The sequence below is a fragment of the Psammomys obesus genome, unplaced genomic scaffold, assembly GCF_907164565.1.
Source record: "Psammomys obesus unplaced genomic scaffold, mPsaObe1.curated_primary_1811, whole genome shotgun sequence".
NCBI classification, from domain to species: Eukaryota; Metazoa; Chordata; class Mammalia; order Rodentia; family Muridae; genus Psammomys; species Psammomys obesus.
In genome coordinates, this window is record NW_026585504.1 from 22,461,997 (window position 1) to 22,478,977 (window position 16,981).

Below are 16,981 nucleotides of genomic sequence, written 5' to 3' on the forward strand. Positions count from 1 at the left end.
AAGATAGCTAACTGTTCATTTCCCACAATGCCTCAGTTCTATCCTTTCCTTTCCCACTGTCATCATTCACTCAAAAACAGCAGAAAATACACCATGATGGCCCAGCTCTGGTGCCCTTTGAAGACTAGAAATCGGAAAATATTTCCATGCCTTTAATTAAAATACAAGTGATCCTGAAATACACATCTATTTGTTTTTACAAAAAAAAAAAAAAAGAAGAAGAAAGGGAAGAATGACTCATGTCTACCTTGATCTAGAGAACTGAGAATCCCAGTCCTGTGTGCCTTTGTTAAGAGGACTGTGACTGTTTTCAATCCCAGCACTTTCACTTTCTAGGACATGTGGTTTGGTAAGCTGCCCGCATACTCCAAGCCATAGCCACCTCAGCCACACTGCAAAAGTGAAGCCCATCGTCCACACTGTTGCTAGGATAAGAGTGAGGTTGTAGGAGTGAAATCCAGCACCATTTCTGGCCATAGTGAGAACTGAGTGCTGTAGATTGCTGTGGATGTTATTATCCCCAATGTTCCTTAACTGAAAAAGTATGTGCATGTGCGTGGGGCTAGAGAAATGGCTCACTGGTTGTGGGCACTTGTTCTCGCAGAAGACATACGTTCAATTCCCAACACCCACAAGGTGGCCCACAACCATATACAACTCCAGTTCCAGGGAATCCAATGTCCTTTTCTGACCTCTGTGGCTACCACAAATACACACGGTGTATTTATATGCATATGACATGTATTAAAAATCCACAAGTAAAATTATATGCAGGAAGTGAAGGTGTGCGGCACCGAAAGGACTCTCCTTTGGGAATCCCCTCAGATCATGTACCACTACAACACAGGAGAGTACGGGGAAAGTAAGGAAAGCAGGGCACCCATCCCAGAAAGAAGCCCATCTCAAAGGTCCCCAGCACACCATGAGGAGAAAAACAAAATGAAAATCCAAGGAGAGACCAGAACCCCATCCCTGGGCCGACATGAGTGAGAGAGCAACAGACAGGCAGTCAGGCTACTGCTGTCAGCCCTCAGTGGATTAGGCCAATGAGGACCAGTTGGAAAAGCGTTTCCTCTCAGAACAAAAGTCCAGATGGATTTGTTTGCCAAGGATGGAAAGCCTAGCCTAGGAGGTGCTGCAGAGCTGGACCACACAGATGGTGTGAATGGCAGACTGGCAGCGGGCATCACTGTGGGTGAGAGCTGCATCTTCTGAGACACGGTGTCAGGAACCAGATCCCCTGAACCTTCAGACACGAAGGCCATGTCATTGTCATATTCCCAAGTGTCTTTAAGATCTTTAGGGATTTCCCCTTTCTTTTCAATATCTTGATATTTGATAAGCTAATCTCTTTCATTTACCAGGCTTTGTAGACTATTGTAAGGATACATGGTGGATCATTAGGAACCTGGGTGCGGACCATAACTGAGAGAGGAGGAAGACCCTGTTAAAGAAAGCATGGCAGAGATTTCTGTCCCTTGCTGTTATCACTGAGCTGGTTGAGGTCCCTGCAGTTTCAGAGGACAACTACACTGAATTCTGAGGCTTATTTCTAACTGTGGAATGGCGGGCTCTTTTGTCATCCGCAGGTGTGTGGACATCCTTGAGCTCTGTGAGCAGGAAGACCTGATGCAGTTCCATTACCACACACTGAGACTTTACAGTGCTGTGTGTGCCCTGGGAAACAGCCGAGTTGCCTATGCCCTGTGCAGCCATGTGGACCTCTCACAGCTCTTCTATGCCATTGACAACAAGTACTTGCCTGGCCTCCTTCGCTCTGGTTTCTATGACCTGCTCATTAGCATCCACCTGGCCAATGCTAAGGAGAGGAAGCTGATGATGAAGAACGAGTATATCATCCCCATCACTAGCACCACCAGGAATATCCGCCTATACCCAGATGAGTCCAAGAGGCATGGACTGCCTGGGGTAGGCCTGAGGACATGCCTCAAGCCAGGTTTCAGGTTCTCTACCCCTTGCTTCGTAGTGACTAATGAGGAGCGTCAGAAGCAGAGCCCTGAGATCCCCTTGGAGATTCTTAAGACAAAGGCCCTGAGCATGCTGACAGAGTCTGTGCATTGTAGCGGGGCACACATCCGAGACCCTGTTGGGGGTTCTGTAGAGTTCCAGTTTGTGCCTGTACTAAAACTCATTGGAACCCTGCTGGTCATGGGTGTTTTTGATGATGACGATGTTCGCCAGATTCTCCTCCTGATTGATCCCTCTGTGTTTGGGGAGCACAGTGGGGAAACAGAGGAGGGAGCAGAAAAAGAAGTGACCCATGTAGAGGAAAAGGCAGTGGAGGCTGGAGAAAAAGCCAGCAAGGAGGCTCCAGTCAAAGGCTTGCTGCAGACCCGGCTACCTGAGTCTGTCAAGCTGCAGGTAACCAAAAGCAACACACAGATTCTAGTAGGGTACCCTGGAGGGAGAGAGGAAAGCCTAGGTATGGGGAACTGTAGGCACAAGCATGAGCCTGCTAACTGAAGAAGAGGTATAGAGAGAGTTTATGAGTGATGCCTATTTTCATGGAGTATACTCCCTAAGCTTTGCTAAGACAATATAAAAATGCCAACTTTGTCAATAAGATACTTCGAAATGTTTAGATGTCATAGAGAGGTCTTTTCGCCAGTGTTGGGTTTGCCCATGTCTCTGAGCCTTTGATACCCAGGTGATTGTTTGGGAGGTTCTTGATTATCAAAAGGAATAAGACTCCCATTGTAACCAAATTAACCCCCAAGGAACTGACTCACAGGACCATCACACTCAACCACTCACTCTCATTGAGCTACATTCTTGGACTAATATGATGGGGTCCTGTTGACCCAGCATTCACAAAACTGCCACCCAAACTAAGGAGCATATCCATGGTACCACCTAAGAGCCTTCAACACCATCTAAAACAATGATTTCTTATGTAAGCTAGCATGAGCCATGTGCCAAGGATGATAATCTTTGTCTTCTGAGTATTGAATCAAAGAGGAAAGAAGATGAACAGAGAGCCTAGGCCAGCCATTTCTAGGATTCTGTTCCTGCTCCTCTGCTGCTTACTGGATATGTACACTCAGCAAGCCAACAGCCAGTCAAGACCTTAGAGTTATTGTCTGCAAAATGGAGGTGATAAGAAAAGATAGTGTCAAATATACTTTCATAAAATATGTGAAGTATGTTCTATCACAGAATTGCTGTAGTGAAGTGATCTAAGATAAAAGTTCTCTCATCTAATATAATGGAATTTGTACACAGTCAGTTAACCAAGATATCAAGTATGAAGGAGAAATGTAGCTATACATACAAACACACACACACACACACACACACACACACACACACACACCCCTTAGCATTTTATTAAGTCATGTCAGTGTGCTGTTGTGATACAGAGCCAAGATTTTTTTTTTTTTTTTTTTTTTTTTTTTTTTAGTGTGAATCCCCTGACCAGCACTTGAAGTTCTTCCTTTTCATGTCTGACCTTTGGAATAGTGCATCTATTGTTAGTTCAGGGATTTTTAAAGTGAACATCAGATCTCCAGTCAAGCAGAGCATAATGACACTTCAGTTACCAATGGGATCACATATATGCGAGTGATCCCATAAGGTAATACCATATGAGAGAATAACCATCTGTTGCTAAAATTTTTCCCCAGAGATGTAAGCAACATCTCCCTGGACCCCTTCTCCTAAGGTTCCAGTGACAAACAAAGGCATAATTCCACCAAAGCTCACTCTGGAGAACCAGTGAGTCTATTGGGCTTTCTTACACAGTGTAGGTGAGGGGTTACTTATAGCGATCTGGGTGCTCCTTCCCCCAACAGACCATACCTGACATTTCTTTCAAAAACAGCATGAGTTTACATAATGATAAAATTATTACAATAACAAAAGAACTAACCATGGCTGAGCCATCAGCAGTCACCAGGGAGATGGGATGGGGACCAAGCTTTTCAACTTTCCAGTCTTCCGCTGGCTGGTGGGAGAAGGGAAGCCAGTGCCCAAATGGACACAAACATTTTGATGCTGGTTTTCATGTCTGATTCCCCAGGCAAGATGCTATTTTCGACGAGTTCATTTGTCTCCCATTCCCTGTCCCTAAGGGCTGAACAGTTCGTCTCCACATTTAGGCAGACTTGGATTCAGTAGCTTCGTGGTTACTCCATGACCCTACATGAATCTCTGCACTTACCTAAGCCTCAGTGTTATGGTCTGTAAAGTAAGGCACTGGCGAAGTCGTCTGTGTGCATCGGGTGCATTCTGCTAGGAAGAACACACACACACACACACGCTCTTTGTTACAGATGTGTGAACTCCTCAGCTACCTCTGTGACTGTGAGCTGCAGCACCGAGTGGAGGCCATCGTAGCATTTGGTGACATCTACGTGTCCAAGCTGCAGGCAAATCAGAAGTTCCGTTACAATGAGCTCATGCAGGCCCTGAACATGTCTGCAGCCCTAACTGCCCGGAAGACGAGGGAGTTCCGCTCACCACCCCAGGAGCAGGTGAGTCCCATCCTGAGTCGCCATCCACTTCCGGTACACAAACCCTTTGTGATATCCTCAACGGACTGAAGAGCTACATCAGCCTAAAAGAATTACCACATTAAGAGAGAGGCTAAGTCCTAAGTGAATAATGACTGGGAAGTCCCTGCCATTCTTGGCTAGAGAAGAAAATAACCCTTTCTAAACCGAGCACGAGAAAGAGCTTTGTTCTTCTGCCCCACCCCCACCGCCCCTATGTATACGTCTAGTAATCAGTGGAAAACCAGAGGTGTGTGAGGTATCAATAGATACCTCCACTGCAATCCACTACTCAGCAGGATACTGCTAACCCTTCCAGAAGTCGCTACCTGTCTACCAGAGACACAGAAAGTAGCTGATAGGCCCTAATTCATGAGTCGAAGTTGCAGCTTTGCTCACCTGACATGTCCAAACATCCTTTGACTTAAATTCACACTAACCTCCTCTAGCCCCATGAAGCCGGGAGAACAGGGCTCTTCAAGAATCATATTTTGCAATGTGTCACTGCTGAGAGGAGAAAGTGACTTTGAGATGAGTCTAAATGAGAGAATGACATCTTACGGTCCAGGCTGGTTGGCCACTGTTCCCTATGAATTCAAAAGGAAGGTAGATCCTTCAGGGAAAACAGTTCTGCCTTTGAAACTGCATCCTTACTCTTACAAATATTTAATAAGCAGCCTATTCATTGTTATCAATAATTACCACTAGTTTATATTAATGACACAAGTTCACTCAATTACTTTCCCAACCTATTTTATGGAACATAGATATTTATATTGTCTTGCCAATGAACTACATGTCATAGCCTTTGAAAGACTCATGAGTAATAATTCTCAAAAAGAAGGCAAGGCTAGTCATTGCTTTAGATACAAAATGAAGGTCCTTGGGAGTGGCTGAAAGAGATCATTGCACTGTGCCAAATGCATGAGCATGCTGTTTTCCCACCTACCAACCAAGAATTATTTGAGGATAGCTGCATTTAGACTGGTAATAGATGTGAATGTCCCCTATGATGCTGAAAAAACGATGCTCTCTCAAACTTATGAATAGTTGGAAGACAACAACATAGAGATTATAATACCAATACTTGCTGCAGATAATGACACTCCAGCTCTGTTCCCACATCACTCACATGTGGTATCGGCTTCCTGACCTCTTTGTCTCAGTTCCTTCTGCTATGCGTGGGTAATGTTTACACCTCTAGCCCAGGATTCTTTTTAGGATGCCAGGAGATAACTTATTTTAGACTGTTTAACAAGATGCCTGCCACAGAGTAAGAATTCTCTAAATGTTCCCTAAGCCACCAATGGTTTTAGTATTAGAGAAATATGCAGCCTCACACCTTCTCCTGAGGCCTTCTCTCAGTGACCTGATGAGTGGAGGTCACCCATTTCCTGACATCTCTGACCTAACCATCACCATCCGTAGCAGTCTATCCAACATGGTCTAAGCTTCTGGAAGGAGAAGGTTGACTCCCATCTTCCTTTTCTCCATTCTAACTTCAGAGTTCTTCTTCTACCCTCCCTAGAAACTCAATTGCCTCCTCCTCCAGTATTCTAAATAGAGAAAGCATTCAGTAGTCTGTAACTTGAATTCTTCTTTACTGCATACACCAATGCTTCTTAAAGGAAGTCACTAGAAGAACTTAGATCACTTGGCCCTTTCTCTGGGATCTCTGAGTCAGTAGGCCTGGGATAAGGCTCAAGATTTTTTCATTTTTAGCAAATTTTCAGACATTGTTGATGCTGGTGGCCTAGAAATCGGCACTAAGAGGTAAAGAATTCATCTATTCCATTTCCATGCCTACCAGAGAATTTACTTCAAGAGGAGAACCTACCCACAGAGTTCTCAATGAAAAGAAGCATGTAATGTCACGGAGAGACAACTTAGATCAACTCCTGATGTTAGAGATGCAGAGTCCCTTGGAAAATAGGGTACATGGAAATTGACCTCTGCTAGCATTATTTCTCACAATTAATGTAGACAGAAGATTAAGTGCCCTGCTTTGTCACTAGTGGCGATTGCATTTTTTTTTTCATGAGCCTTTGTAGTGGTTACATTTGGAAATACCTTTACAGTCAACACTGCTTCAGGATTTCAGGGGCTCTGGGAGTAGCTACTACACCTCCTCATGTCTAATAATGATGAAGTGCATTTATTACTCTAACAGCTTTTTTTTTGGCTTTAATAAATGGACTTCACTCTTACCATATCTCTTTGTAAGTGTGTGTGAGTTATTTATTTAAAATATTAACCTGTAAATTAGTTGAGTCTCACTAAACTCTCAGAATACTACATGGTAAATTTAAAAAAATCAAGAACACTAAGAGAGAATAATAAAAACAAAAAAGAATGGCAGAGTGAGCACAGCATGTAAGTTTGTATCTCAACGCTGAAGCCTGTACATAAAATTAAGAGCTAATTAAAGCTCCAGCGATCTGGTGAATATATATTATAGATAACTAACACTCAAGAAGTCTATTAAGCATATATTATAAATAACTAAAACTCTAGAAATCTATTAAATATTTAAGTTGAAAAATGTGCAAAGCACTTCACCAACTAATTTTCAAATGGGTAATTACCTGGTTAAAAAAAATGGAGGAAGAGCATGAGAAGAAAAAACTTACAAAGTATGAAATAAAATTAGAGCTGCTGTGTGGAAAGTAAATTTCAACCTTACCAATTAAATGCAAATTAAAGCAACAGGGATATGACATTCTTCACCCATGTAACCGGAAAATACTTGAAAATGTGTTAAGCTCTCATTACTCTAATAGAGATGGCAAAGTAACGCACACTTATATAAATTAGGAATGATGCAAATTGTTGTTAGATTTCTGGGAGGCAATTTACAATTCATATGGCAAGCCATTAAAATGTGCAGACCTGTTGCTCCATTCATTTTGCTTCTAGTTTATTGTAAGAAAATGATCAGACATGTGGGGAAAAAAGTATATGAAATGTTTGGAGCAACTTTGTTTATAAGAAAAACAGGAGCAAGTAGGGAAGAGGGTCTGGTGTGTAACAGCAGCGCTTCCTACACAAGTATGAAGATATGGTTTTGAATCCCTATAACTCTCATTAAAGCTGGTGCATACTGTGAGCGTCTGTCATCCCAGTGCTCGTGTGGAAAGACGAAAAATGGAGACAGGAAAATTCCTGGAAGTTCACAGGCCAGCTAGCCTAGTGTGTAAAGTGAAAGCCAAAACAGCAAGGACTGCGTGAGGCTGTCTGCTGACCTCCACACGCACATGCATGCCGTGGCTCACGTGTGCGCACACACACACACACATACACGCGTACACACCAGGTACTCACAAAAAAGACTAATAAAAACAGAAACGAGCGTTATTGTGACAAGGTTAATTTTACACAAGTGCTTATCTATCCATACAGTGTAATAAAGAGACTGCACCCATTTTAAATTCATGTTTTTAAAAAAGTCCAAGGTAAAGTAAGTAAAAAATTGGATTTTAAGAGAGTTTATGTAGGGGATGTGATCTGAACTTGTGTGGATATACATGAAGCCTAAAATATTATTAACAAGACTGTCTCCAGATGGTGGCAATTTTCTACTTTAAATATTTTCCAAAATCTATGCAATTAATAAACAACCTTTAGTATAAAAAGAGAAGAAAAAGCCTTTTTTTATATATATGTTAGCCACTTTTACTTCTCCTACCCTCCAAAAACTTGTACATAAAAAAATTCAACAACTGGTGTGTAAGGCTCCTGCGGCTGACTTGGAGACCAGCTAGCCATTCCTTTTTTGCCCTCACAGATCAACATGCTCCTCAACTTTCACCTGGGAGAGAACTGCCCCTGCCCAGAGGAGATCCGCGAGGAGCTGTATGACTTCCACGAGGACCTTCTGGTTCACTGTGGTGAGCTGCTGAGAGACAGGCTAGAGCCCCAAACCATCTTCCTTTGTTAAAACGCCAGGGAGGGTTTGAGAAGTTACTCTTCTGTCTGACCTTATGGTACCAATTGTTCGACCTACATATGTCAGAGAAGATATAGGAAGTGTCCCTGGCAGACTGGAAAACTGGGAACCTTTACCTAGAAGAATCTTTGTGAGGATACAGAGAGGGAACAGAAAGGTCTCTGAGAGAGAGGTGGGAGGAAGGCTGATTCTGCATTTCATCCAGTTACTTATAGTAATACTGTTGTCATCTCCCAGTCAAGCCAAGATTCTGATCCCTTTTCTTTTTAGCTATATTATTTATTCAAAAGGTATTAATACCTTCCCTAAGGATTTCTAAGCCATTGATCCCTACTTTGATGCATATCTGCTGATTTTTAAGTGGATCATGGCATTTATGATTCTTGTACAAGGGTAAGTTGGATCTGAGCTTCTCATTTGAAATAACAAATGTAAATGTATTTCTAGAGACTCTAGAGCCTGTTTTAACATAGGTTAGAAAAAATAAAGCCTTGGGATTAAATTTATTTGATGTTCTGGGACACGGAAAATCACGTATTCTAGCAACTATTAGAAAGGCATAATGTAGGTAAACATTCCTAGGAGGCTGCCTAAATCTCTTGAAAATGTTTCTGAAGATGGGAATTTGCTTTCTTATATTCTTTCTAACACTTAAGTTACTGTTTGTGGTTTGCACTGTATTCTGTGGCTTGCTAGGGGTTCCCTTGGAAGAAGAGGAGGAGGAGGAGGAGGATACTTCCTGGACAGGAAAACTGCGCGCTATGGTGTATAAAATCAAGGGCTCACCCAAGCCAGAAAAAGAGCAGCCAAAAGAGGAAAATGAACATTATCCCAGTAAGTAACGCTACCTTTCAATTACACTGCTCAAAATCCTATGCTCTCCCAAGTCTTAATCAAGATAGCTGGTTCTCTCACACATGCTGTAAGACAGGGGGCTGTTTGACTCTCAAGTGAGCACGTGGGCATTGTGTTCGCATTGTTGTTAGTCAGTGTTACTGCTTTTTCCTTTGTCTTTCCCGTGACTCAAGGAATTCACTTTGGGACTTTTCTGAAACCTAAGAGACCAGCTGTTTGGTATCTGCTCTCATTGTTTGTCTACATTAGAAATTCCCTCGTGGATTCTGATCTTTCTTTCAACCTTTAAGCACTGTCAATTTTTGTCACTTCTGAATGTAGTTACTTAAGCAAGGAAAACTACTCCAACCAAAGAAATTAAACAATAGTAAAACAAGACTTGTAAACAAATAATAGGTATCTCATTTTTTGTTGTTGTTGGGTTTTTTTGTTTGTTTTTTGGTGTTTTTTTGTTTGTTTGTTTGTTTTTTACTATGGTATTGAGATTGCAACAGCCTACAGTCTTTGACCTATTTTGTTTTGTTTTGTTTTGTTTTCTCTTTGGCCTGTTTTTTAAGGATGTCAAGTATTGTTCCAATCCACTCCCCTCTTCACTACACAGTAGGTAACTTCAACAAGTTTGATCCACATTGAAAGAAGTCAACTTTCTTGACTGCCTCTAAATGAGTTAGCATTTCAAGAGGCAGATTGTCTGAGTATTATATGCAATCAATCTGCTCCTTGCTACAGATTTGGCAAATTTATTATTTGTCTAAGGAAGAAAAATGTCCCAGGTTCAATGTCATTGCTTTTTATCATATTCCCTATTCCTATCTATCTTGGAACACACTTTCAGATTACCTACTAGAGAAATACACTGTCAAGATATGATAGGTGTGTCTGGAAATGCCACTTTGGGGGTTCACACATCTCATGACCCTTCATATTAATCTTTTATCTTTGTCAGAGTGTCTCTGAGGTGAATAGATTATTCCCATTTATCAGTGGAAGCTTTGAAGCCTCTGAGAGAGTATACAGTAACACGGCTCTGACAATCCTGCTCAGTCCTATCTCATAACCATGGAAAGGTTTTGGCTTTGATAAAGGCAAGCCAACCAGATTGTAGAGCCAAAAAAAAAAAAAAAGAGAGTGAATAGAGACTTTTTTTGTGGTTGCCATCAAAAGGACTGTGAATAGCCTGAACCGTCCCGCAAAGCTGCTATAGCACCTGCTGAGAACTAATTCCAGAAGTGGATGCTTTTTTTGACAGTGTGTTATGGATAGGCTTCTCACAAAGTGACCGTGACATGTCAACTAAAGTGAGTCAACCAGATGGAACCACTCACCAACTGCCTCATTGACGCCTCACTCTGAGGGGGATTCAAACACTATGGATTACCTTCTGCATAGCTGCTCCTCAGCCCTAAAGCTGATCTTGTTCTGTCTGTTTGAATAGAACATAGGCACCTGACAGGCCTGTCATGAGACTGTGTGTGTTCACCGTGCTGCCTGACTCACTCTCATGTGTGGACTTATGAGATATCCAAGTCTGCCGCCGTCCTGAGCAGTCTGATTCCAGGAAGAAAGGATGAGTTCAGGCAACACTGGTTGTGCGATGTGGATTCCCTGAAAAATACTGTAGAAGCATAGCTGGAATATATCATATCTTCAGATAAACTCTAGGAAGTTGTATAGTACTCCAAATAATTGTCTTTAATTGAGTCATATGGAGACAATGTTTCTAAATGTACAGCCAATTGCAAAAAAAAAAATGGCTAAAATCCTACTCTTCCTATAACACCATGCTGTTTCCTACATCTGAGCAGATTAATAACTGGTGTGAGTGGGCACTTCAGATGAAAGTCAGAACCCAACAGCATTCGGTCAGTTATGCCGAAGCTGGAGAGATGTCTCAGAGATTAAGAGTGCTACCTTTCCAGAGATCCTGAGTTTAATTCCCAGCAACCATATGGTGGCTCGCAATCATCTATAGTGAAATCTGGTGTTCTCTTCTGGTGTGCAGGTATACATGCAGACAGAATACTATATAAATAATAAATAAATCCTTTTTTTTCTTTTTTATTAATTACACTTTATTCATTTTGTATCCCCCCTGTAGCTTCCTCCCTTCTCCCCTTCCATACCTCCTTTCCTCTCCCTTCTCCACACATGCCCCTCCCCAAGTCCACTGATAGGGGAGGTCTTCTTTTCTTTCTTTCTGATCCTAGTCTATTAGGTCTCATCAGGAGTGGCTGCATTGCCTTCCTCTGTGGCCTGGTAAGGCTGCTCCCCCCTCAGGGGGAGCTAATCAAAGAGCAGGCCAATCAGTTCATGTCAGAGAAATTCCCTATTCCATTACTAGGGAACCCACTTGGACACTGAACTGCCATGGGCTACATCTGTGCAAGGATTCTAGGTTATCTCCATGCATGTTACTTGGTTGGAGTACCAGTCTCAGGAAAGACCCCTGTGCATTTTTTTAAGTGATGCCAAAGCTTTGGACTGGAAGTTGTCAGGTAAGGTGGTGATGACTTGTCCCTGATACTTGCTTCTGTGAGCAGGTGGTGTGGATCAGATGAGCTCAGGAAAGAGAGAACAGCACTGTTCTGAAAGTCGTTTTAATGCTACTTAATAGCTCTGTGTTAAAAGAGGTTTGCTTAAATGAATTGCAAGCTATGGCGTCAATGAAAACTATTACGGTATAATCAAAGACGTATATGATAATAAAATGGTATAGCAGTAGCTCAATATACTGGGTCATATTTTTATGTCTCTGTCTAGCACATTCGTAAAAGAGCCCTTGCATGCTAGGACTGGACTGCAAGCAGCAGTTAAAACAGGATTTCCTTAAATATAAATGTGTAGCCGTAGCAACTGAGTTATTTCTCTAGAAGAGATCGAGCAACTATATCTCTTGAATACTAAAGTTAAGAAAATGAAAATCAGCTATCAGATTTTATAGATGAAATGTGGTGTGCCTATGCCTTCTCTCTGGGAGACAGTTTTCCTTGTCTTCTCTTTATGAAGAAATGCTCCCAAAGGATATTTAATCTCTCAAGCAATGCAAGCAAAGGAGACAGGGCCCCCTGCTGACATCAGAGACCTTGTGCTAACCCACCATAATTCAGCAGTGGAGAGGAGTGTTAAAGAACAAGCTGTAGGCGAGAGTCTGTCGAAAGGAGGGGAGCTGCCTTCTGTTCTGAGACTGTGCTGTTTGCACAAACACTGCCTCCCTCTCATAGAGCTGAGCTGGCATTCTTATCCCTGAGACATGCTTGCTTTCCTCTGACGCAAGACCAGACCAGAGAAGTCCCAAGAGATGACTATAAATCCATCAAGTCCCAAAGTTGCTACTTAGGAAAGTATGTGTTTTGTCATGGAATGGTATAACAGCTCTAGGCCAAAATTCTCTGATTGAATGCTACAGCTTGTTTGTGAATACTGCCGGGCAGGGGAAGTGTTTACAACCAGAGAAAGTAAGTCCTGGGCTCTGGTACAAATGAACAGCAAGTGAGATCACCACCTCTGAGCATTTAGACATTAGAACTTTCAGAAAACAAATCTGATGATGCCTCAGGTGACATCATTAGACTTCTCTTCTAAAATTGCTAAATTCTCCCCAAAAAGGTGTTTCTTTAGACAGATGGACACAGAGAGACAGAGACAGCAGGGAGAGAATGAACCCTCCTGTGTGGAGTCTTCTAATCTTGTTCCTCTCCCTCCTACCCCTGCATATCATGTAAACTCTAATAGGACAAAAGTGGCTTTCCTCCTCATGTGAGGCTTTTATTCACCCTTCCTTATTGGATCTTAATGTGTGGGTTTTCTTTTCTACAGTTATTCCATTGACTTAATTTTTTAAGCTATAATTGCAAGTTATTCAACTGAGGCTTGCAAACATGGAGTGAGTCCTTGACTACAGAGGCGGAATTGGTCTACATAGATAACTCTTACAGAATTGAGGTTAGATTGTGATAATAAAGTTCAAGCAAAAGTACAATCCATGTCCTGAGGAGTAGTTGGAAAAGTGTTATTAAGAGTGTGAGAACAAGTAGATAAAACAGGAAAGAAGAGCGCTTTGCTGAAAACACCACTTGAGAATGCCAGAAGACAGGAAAGTTCAGGCAGGGCTGGATTCTGTGGGGAACTGGATGGGATGAGGTGGGAATGCATCTAGTGTTTAGGTGACTAAACACTGTGCCTCAGAGAATTGCCAGTAAAAGCAGGTTCCTCGGTATATTGTTCTCATTTGCTGTGTAAGGCTTGGCCCTGGAATTGCAGAGATAAAGGGTTTGGCATGAATGGGGTACCCACATCACCTCTTAAGCCCCTCTGTAAATACTGTTGCTTCTCACAGTAACAACATACGGCATATAAGTTGCCCGTTCATGGTTCTGCCTCAGCTTCACCCTCATGCCACGTGTCTCTCCGTGTCTTAGTCACTGTTCTCTTGCTGTGAAGAGGCACCATGAAAGGAACATTTAACTGGGGGCTTGCTTACAGTTCCAGAGGATGAGTCCACTGCCATCGTGTCAGGAGTGTGGTGGCAGACAGACAAACATGGCATTAGAGCAGTAGCTAAAAGCTTATGCCCTGATCTGGCAAGTTGGAGACAGAGAGAGCTACTGGGTCTGGCATGAGCTTCTGAAACCTGGAAGCCCCGACAACCCCACACTTAATCCTTCCCACCAACTAAGGACCGAGCACTCAAATACCTGGGCTTCCAAAGGGCATTCTCACTTCCTTTCCTGACACACTCCTTCCCCCAGTCAGATCAGCGAGCGCTCTCTGCCCCTTCTGTGCTCTCCTCTCAGTCGCATCACTATCAGTTATGTAATCGCCTGTACACTATGAGGCTGGATGACTGGTTTCAAAAACAACAGGCTAATTATCTGCTTATGATGGATGAAACCCCAGGGGGCCATAGAGCAGGATCCGGCTGGAATGTTTGCGTGCAGTTTCACTGGCAGCTTGTAGTGCTGCTTCTGACACTGAAGGAGTATCCAGGCTGTGAGGAAGGCAGGATTGGGGGAGACCACTTGTTTCTACCCATGTATGTATGAGGCTCTGACCAAAGTAGAAAACCATGTAGGAGGCCAAAGACCTTCCTAGAACTCTCGGGAAATGCTGATGTGGTGATGTGTGCCGATAATCTCATCCCTGGTGAGGCAGAGACAGGCTGAACTCCAGTGCTATCTGTCTAGCCGTCCTAGCCTCCTTGATTAGCTCCAGGCCAGGAAGAGACCCTGTCTCAAGACACAAGGTAAATGGCACCCAGAGTTGACTTCTAGCCTCCACAGACATGCTTACACACATCCATGTACTCCCCCACACAAACTCATACATGCACACGAGCACACATAAACACACAAGAAAACGGAGGGAAATTTAGAAACAGGTTGAGCAGATAGGTACGGCAGCCAGATGACTTTGCATTGTCCACCCTGAAAGCTAGGCTCCACCTAGGCCAATGTGACTCAGTTGTGGGGTTCACAGTCCGCTGTAAACAGTAAAAAAAGAAAAAAAAAAAAAAAACACCACATCCCATACTTAGCTCTCACTCCCTGGGATGCCTTAGCAGACCTGCTATTCACAAGAACCCTCTTCTGTCCAGTAAATTGAAACGTTCTTAAATGCAAAGGAAAAGTAAAGTGAGGATGAAGTCTGTAAGGGCCATGGTGATGGGGAAATTTGGACACTGCCACATCCTATCTTTTCTGTTCTTACGTGATGTTTGTGAGAGTCGCCTGCTAATCCAGGACTTGAGACATTGCTGGCCACACAGGAAACACTGGCGAAGTTGTGTCTATAATCATTGCAGTGAAAAAGGGAATAACCAACACTAATCTTGCCCTACTCCTAGGCTAGGGAGGCCAAAACAGACGAAAACAAGTATGTCTGTCCCAAAAACACATGGAGAGCTGGGACACATGTGAAGCTGTGAGCCTTCAGCCAGTCTCACACCTCCACCGGAAGTTCTCTGTTGTCCAGCAGCAGACCTTAAACACAGTAGTTTGCCTGTTACCCAAGAACAAAGTTCCAGTGTCTTCACTGGCTTTTGCCTTGCGTTTCAGACCACCTTGAAATGTCATTCTGTGATACCCACAACAATTGTTCTTGTTACAACAGGTAAACTTATCCCAACTATCGACATTGACACAGAGAAACACTGAGGAAGCACAAAGAAATTGGCCTGAGGAATGTGTCTGAAGTTAAGCCCTTCGTGTCATTGGATTTAACTTTCCCTGGCCTTCTCCGTTGCTAAGCTTTAGATACCTGACCGTTTTGTGAGTTTGACCTGAAGAAGCTCCAGGACAGAGAGCACACAGGATATGAACTGGGCAGGGCCAGCCTCTTCCCAGGAAACCTTGGTAGTGAATGGGGAATGTGTGACCATGCCACGTGACCTCTGACAGACAAGTTACCCTCTACCAGCAGTTAGGACACTCATCACAAAGGCCATGGATTTCTCAAAGCACATTTCCTCCTCCATTGAGGTGATTTAATGGTGTGCACTGACGCTTTGATAATGGCCACTTAAAGCCATCAGGAACCGCTAGAATTTTGAGATTTTGTTTTATATCTTCAATCTCGGGTTTCACTTGTTGGAAAAGCAAACTGAATAACAATGAAATTGGGCACTAAAAGTGGTAGTAAATTTCTTGCTTCTTCCCCATTTAGCTCGGTGAGGCCGCAGGCCTTCATTTGCCACGTGAATAAATTACTGCCACTCTTTCAAGAGCATGTCACTTAGACATATGCTCTCAGAAGCAGACAGAGACACAGAGAGGCAGATGACTTGTCTGAGGACACACAGCTGGCCCTGCCCGGTGCTACCATTACTATACCGCAGGCTCCCAGGGGAATTTTACAGGGTGATTTTATTTTATTGGTAAAGAAATTGAAGCTCTGAGAAAGTAATCTGACCAAGAGTGTCAGGAAAAGAACTAAAGCTTTATGGGATTTAGGATTTTATAGCTGAATCTATTTCATGACTTATTAAAAGAGTGTCTAGACAGTAGGCATAATATAAGTTTAAGATACTAATAAAAATAACTATTTTGCTGAGTGTTATGAAGGTAAGCAACTTGAGATGATAAAGTACAAGGAATAGATTCTAGCAGCCTGAGGCGCTGCCATTTACCAACTGTAATGTTAGGTAAGTTCCTAGCCTCTCTGTGTTTGTTTTCTTTGTATGTTAAAAAAAAATAGCAAAGAAGTGTGCCTGGTCTTTGCTACTTTGTAGGCTCTTCTTCTTGCGACCCTTTATCAGCCCTCTCCAGTTTCATGCCCTATCACTAGATAGGAGAGAAAGAAGGATAGAGGGGAGAGAGAGATAGAGATCCTTCTATCTAATTTCTTTCTTCTTGTTTCTTCTTTGAGCACAACTACTAACAAACTAAAACTAGCCCCCTTCCCTCAACAACCAACAAAAAACAACAATGCCTCTCAGTGCTCTAGCATCCATATACCCTCTGAAAAGTTCCCAGAGTTCCAAACATTACACAGCCACAGAAAGCATCTGAGACCACAGCCACAGAAAGCATCTGAGAACACCTTTGATTGATTGGAAAAGTTAGTCATAAGCCACTCCATGAGGCACCAGCCAATTTGACCTAGAAAGTAATGGACTCTGATTGACTCAAGTCAATAGAACCTATGTTTGAAATAAAGTTGGATCGTTGAGTAT

The 16,981-nt window shown here is 42.7% G+C and overlaps 1 protein-coding gene across 1 annotated transcript in view; it reads left to right on the plus strand.

Moving 5' to 3' along the window:
• Ryr3 (ryanodine receptor 3) overlaps positions 1-16,981 on the plus strand; it is a 530,745-nt gene that overhangs the window by 347,538 nt on the left and 166,226 nt on the right. Inside the window, exons 35-38 of the mRNA XM_055599056.1 lie at positions 1,590-2,382; positions 4,293-4,493; positions 8,296-8,398; positions 9,154-9,291. Of these exons, the coding sequence (XP_055455031.1) occupies positions 1,590-2,382; positions 4,293-4,493; positions 8,296-8,398; positions 9,154-9,291 (1,235 nt within the window). The remainder of the gene's footprint in view (positions 1-1,589; positions 2,383-4,292; positions 4,494-8,295; positions 8,399-9,153; positions 9,292-16,981) is intronic.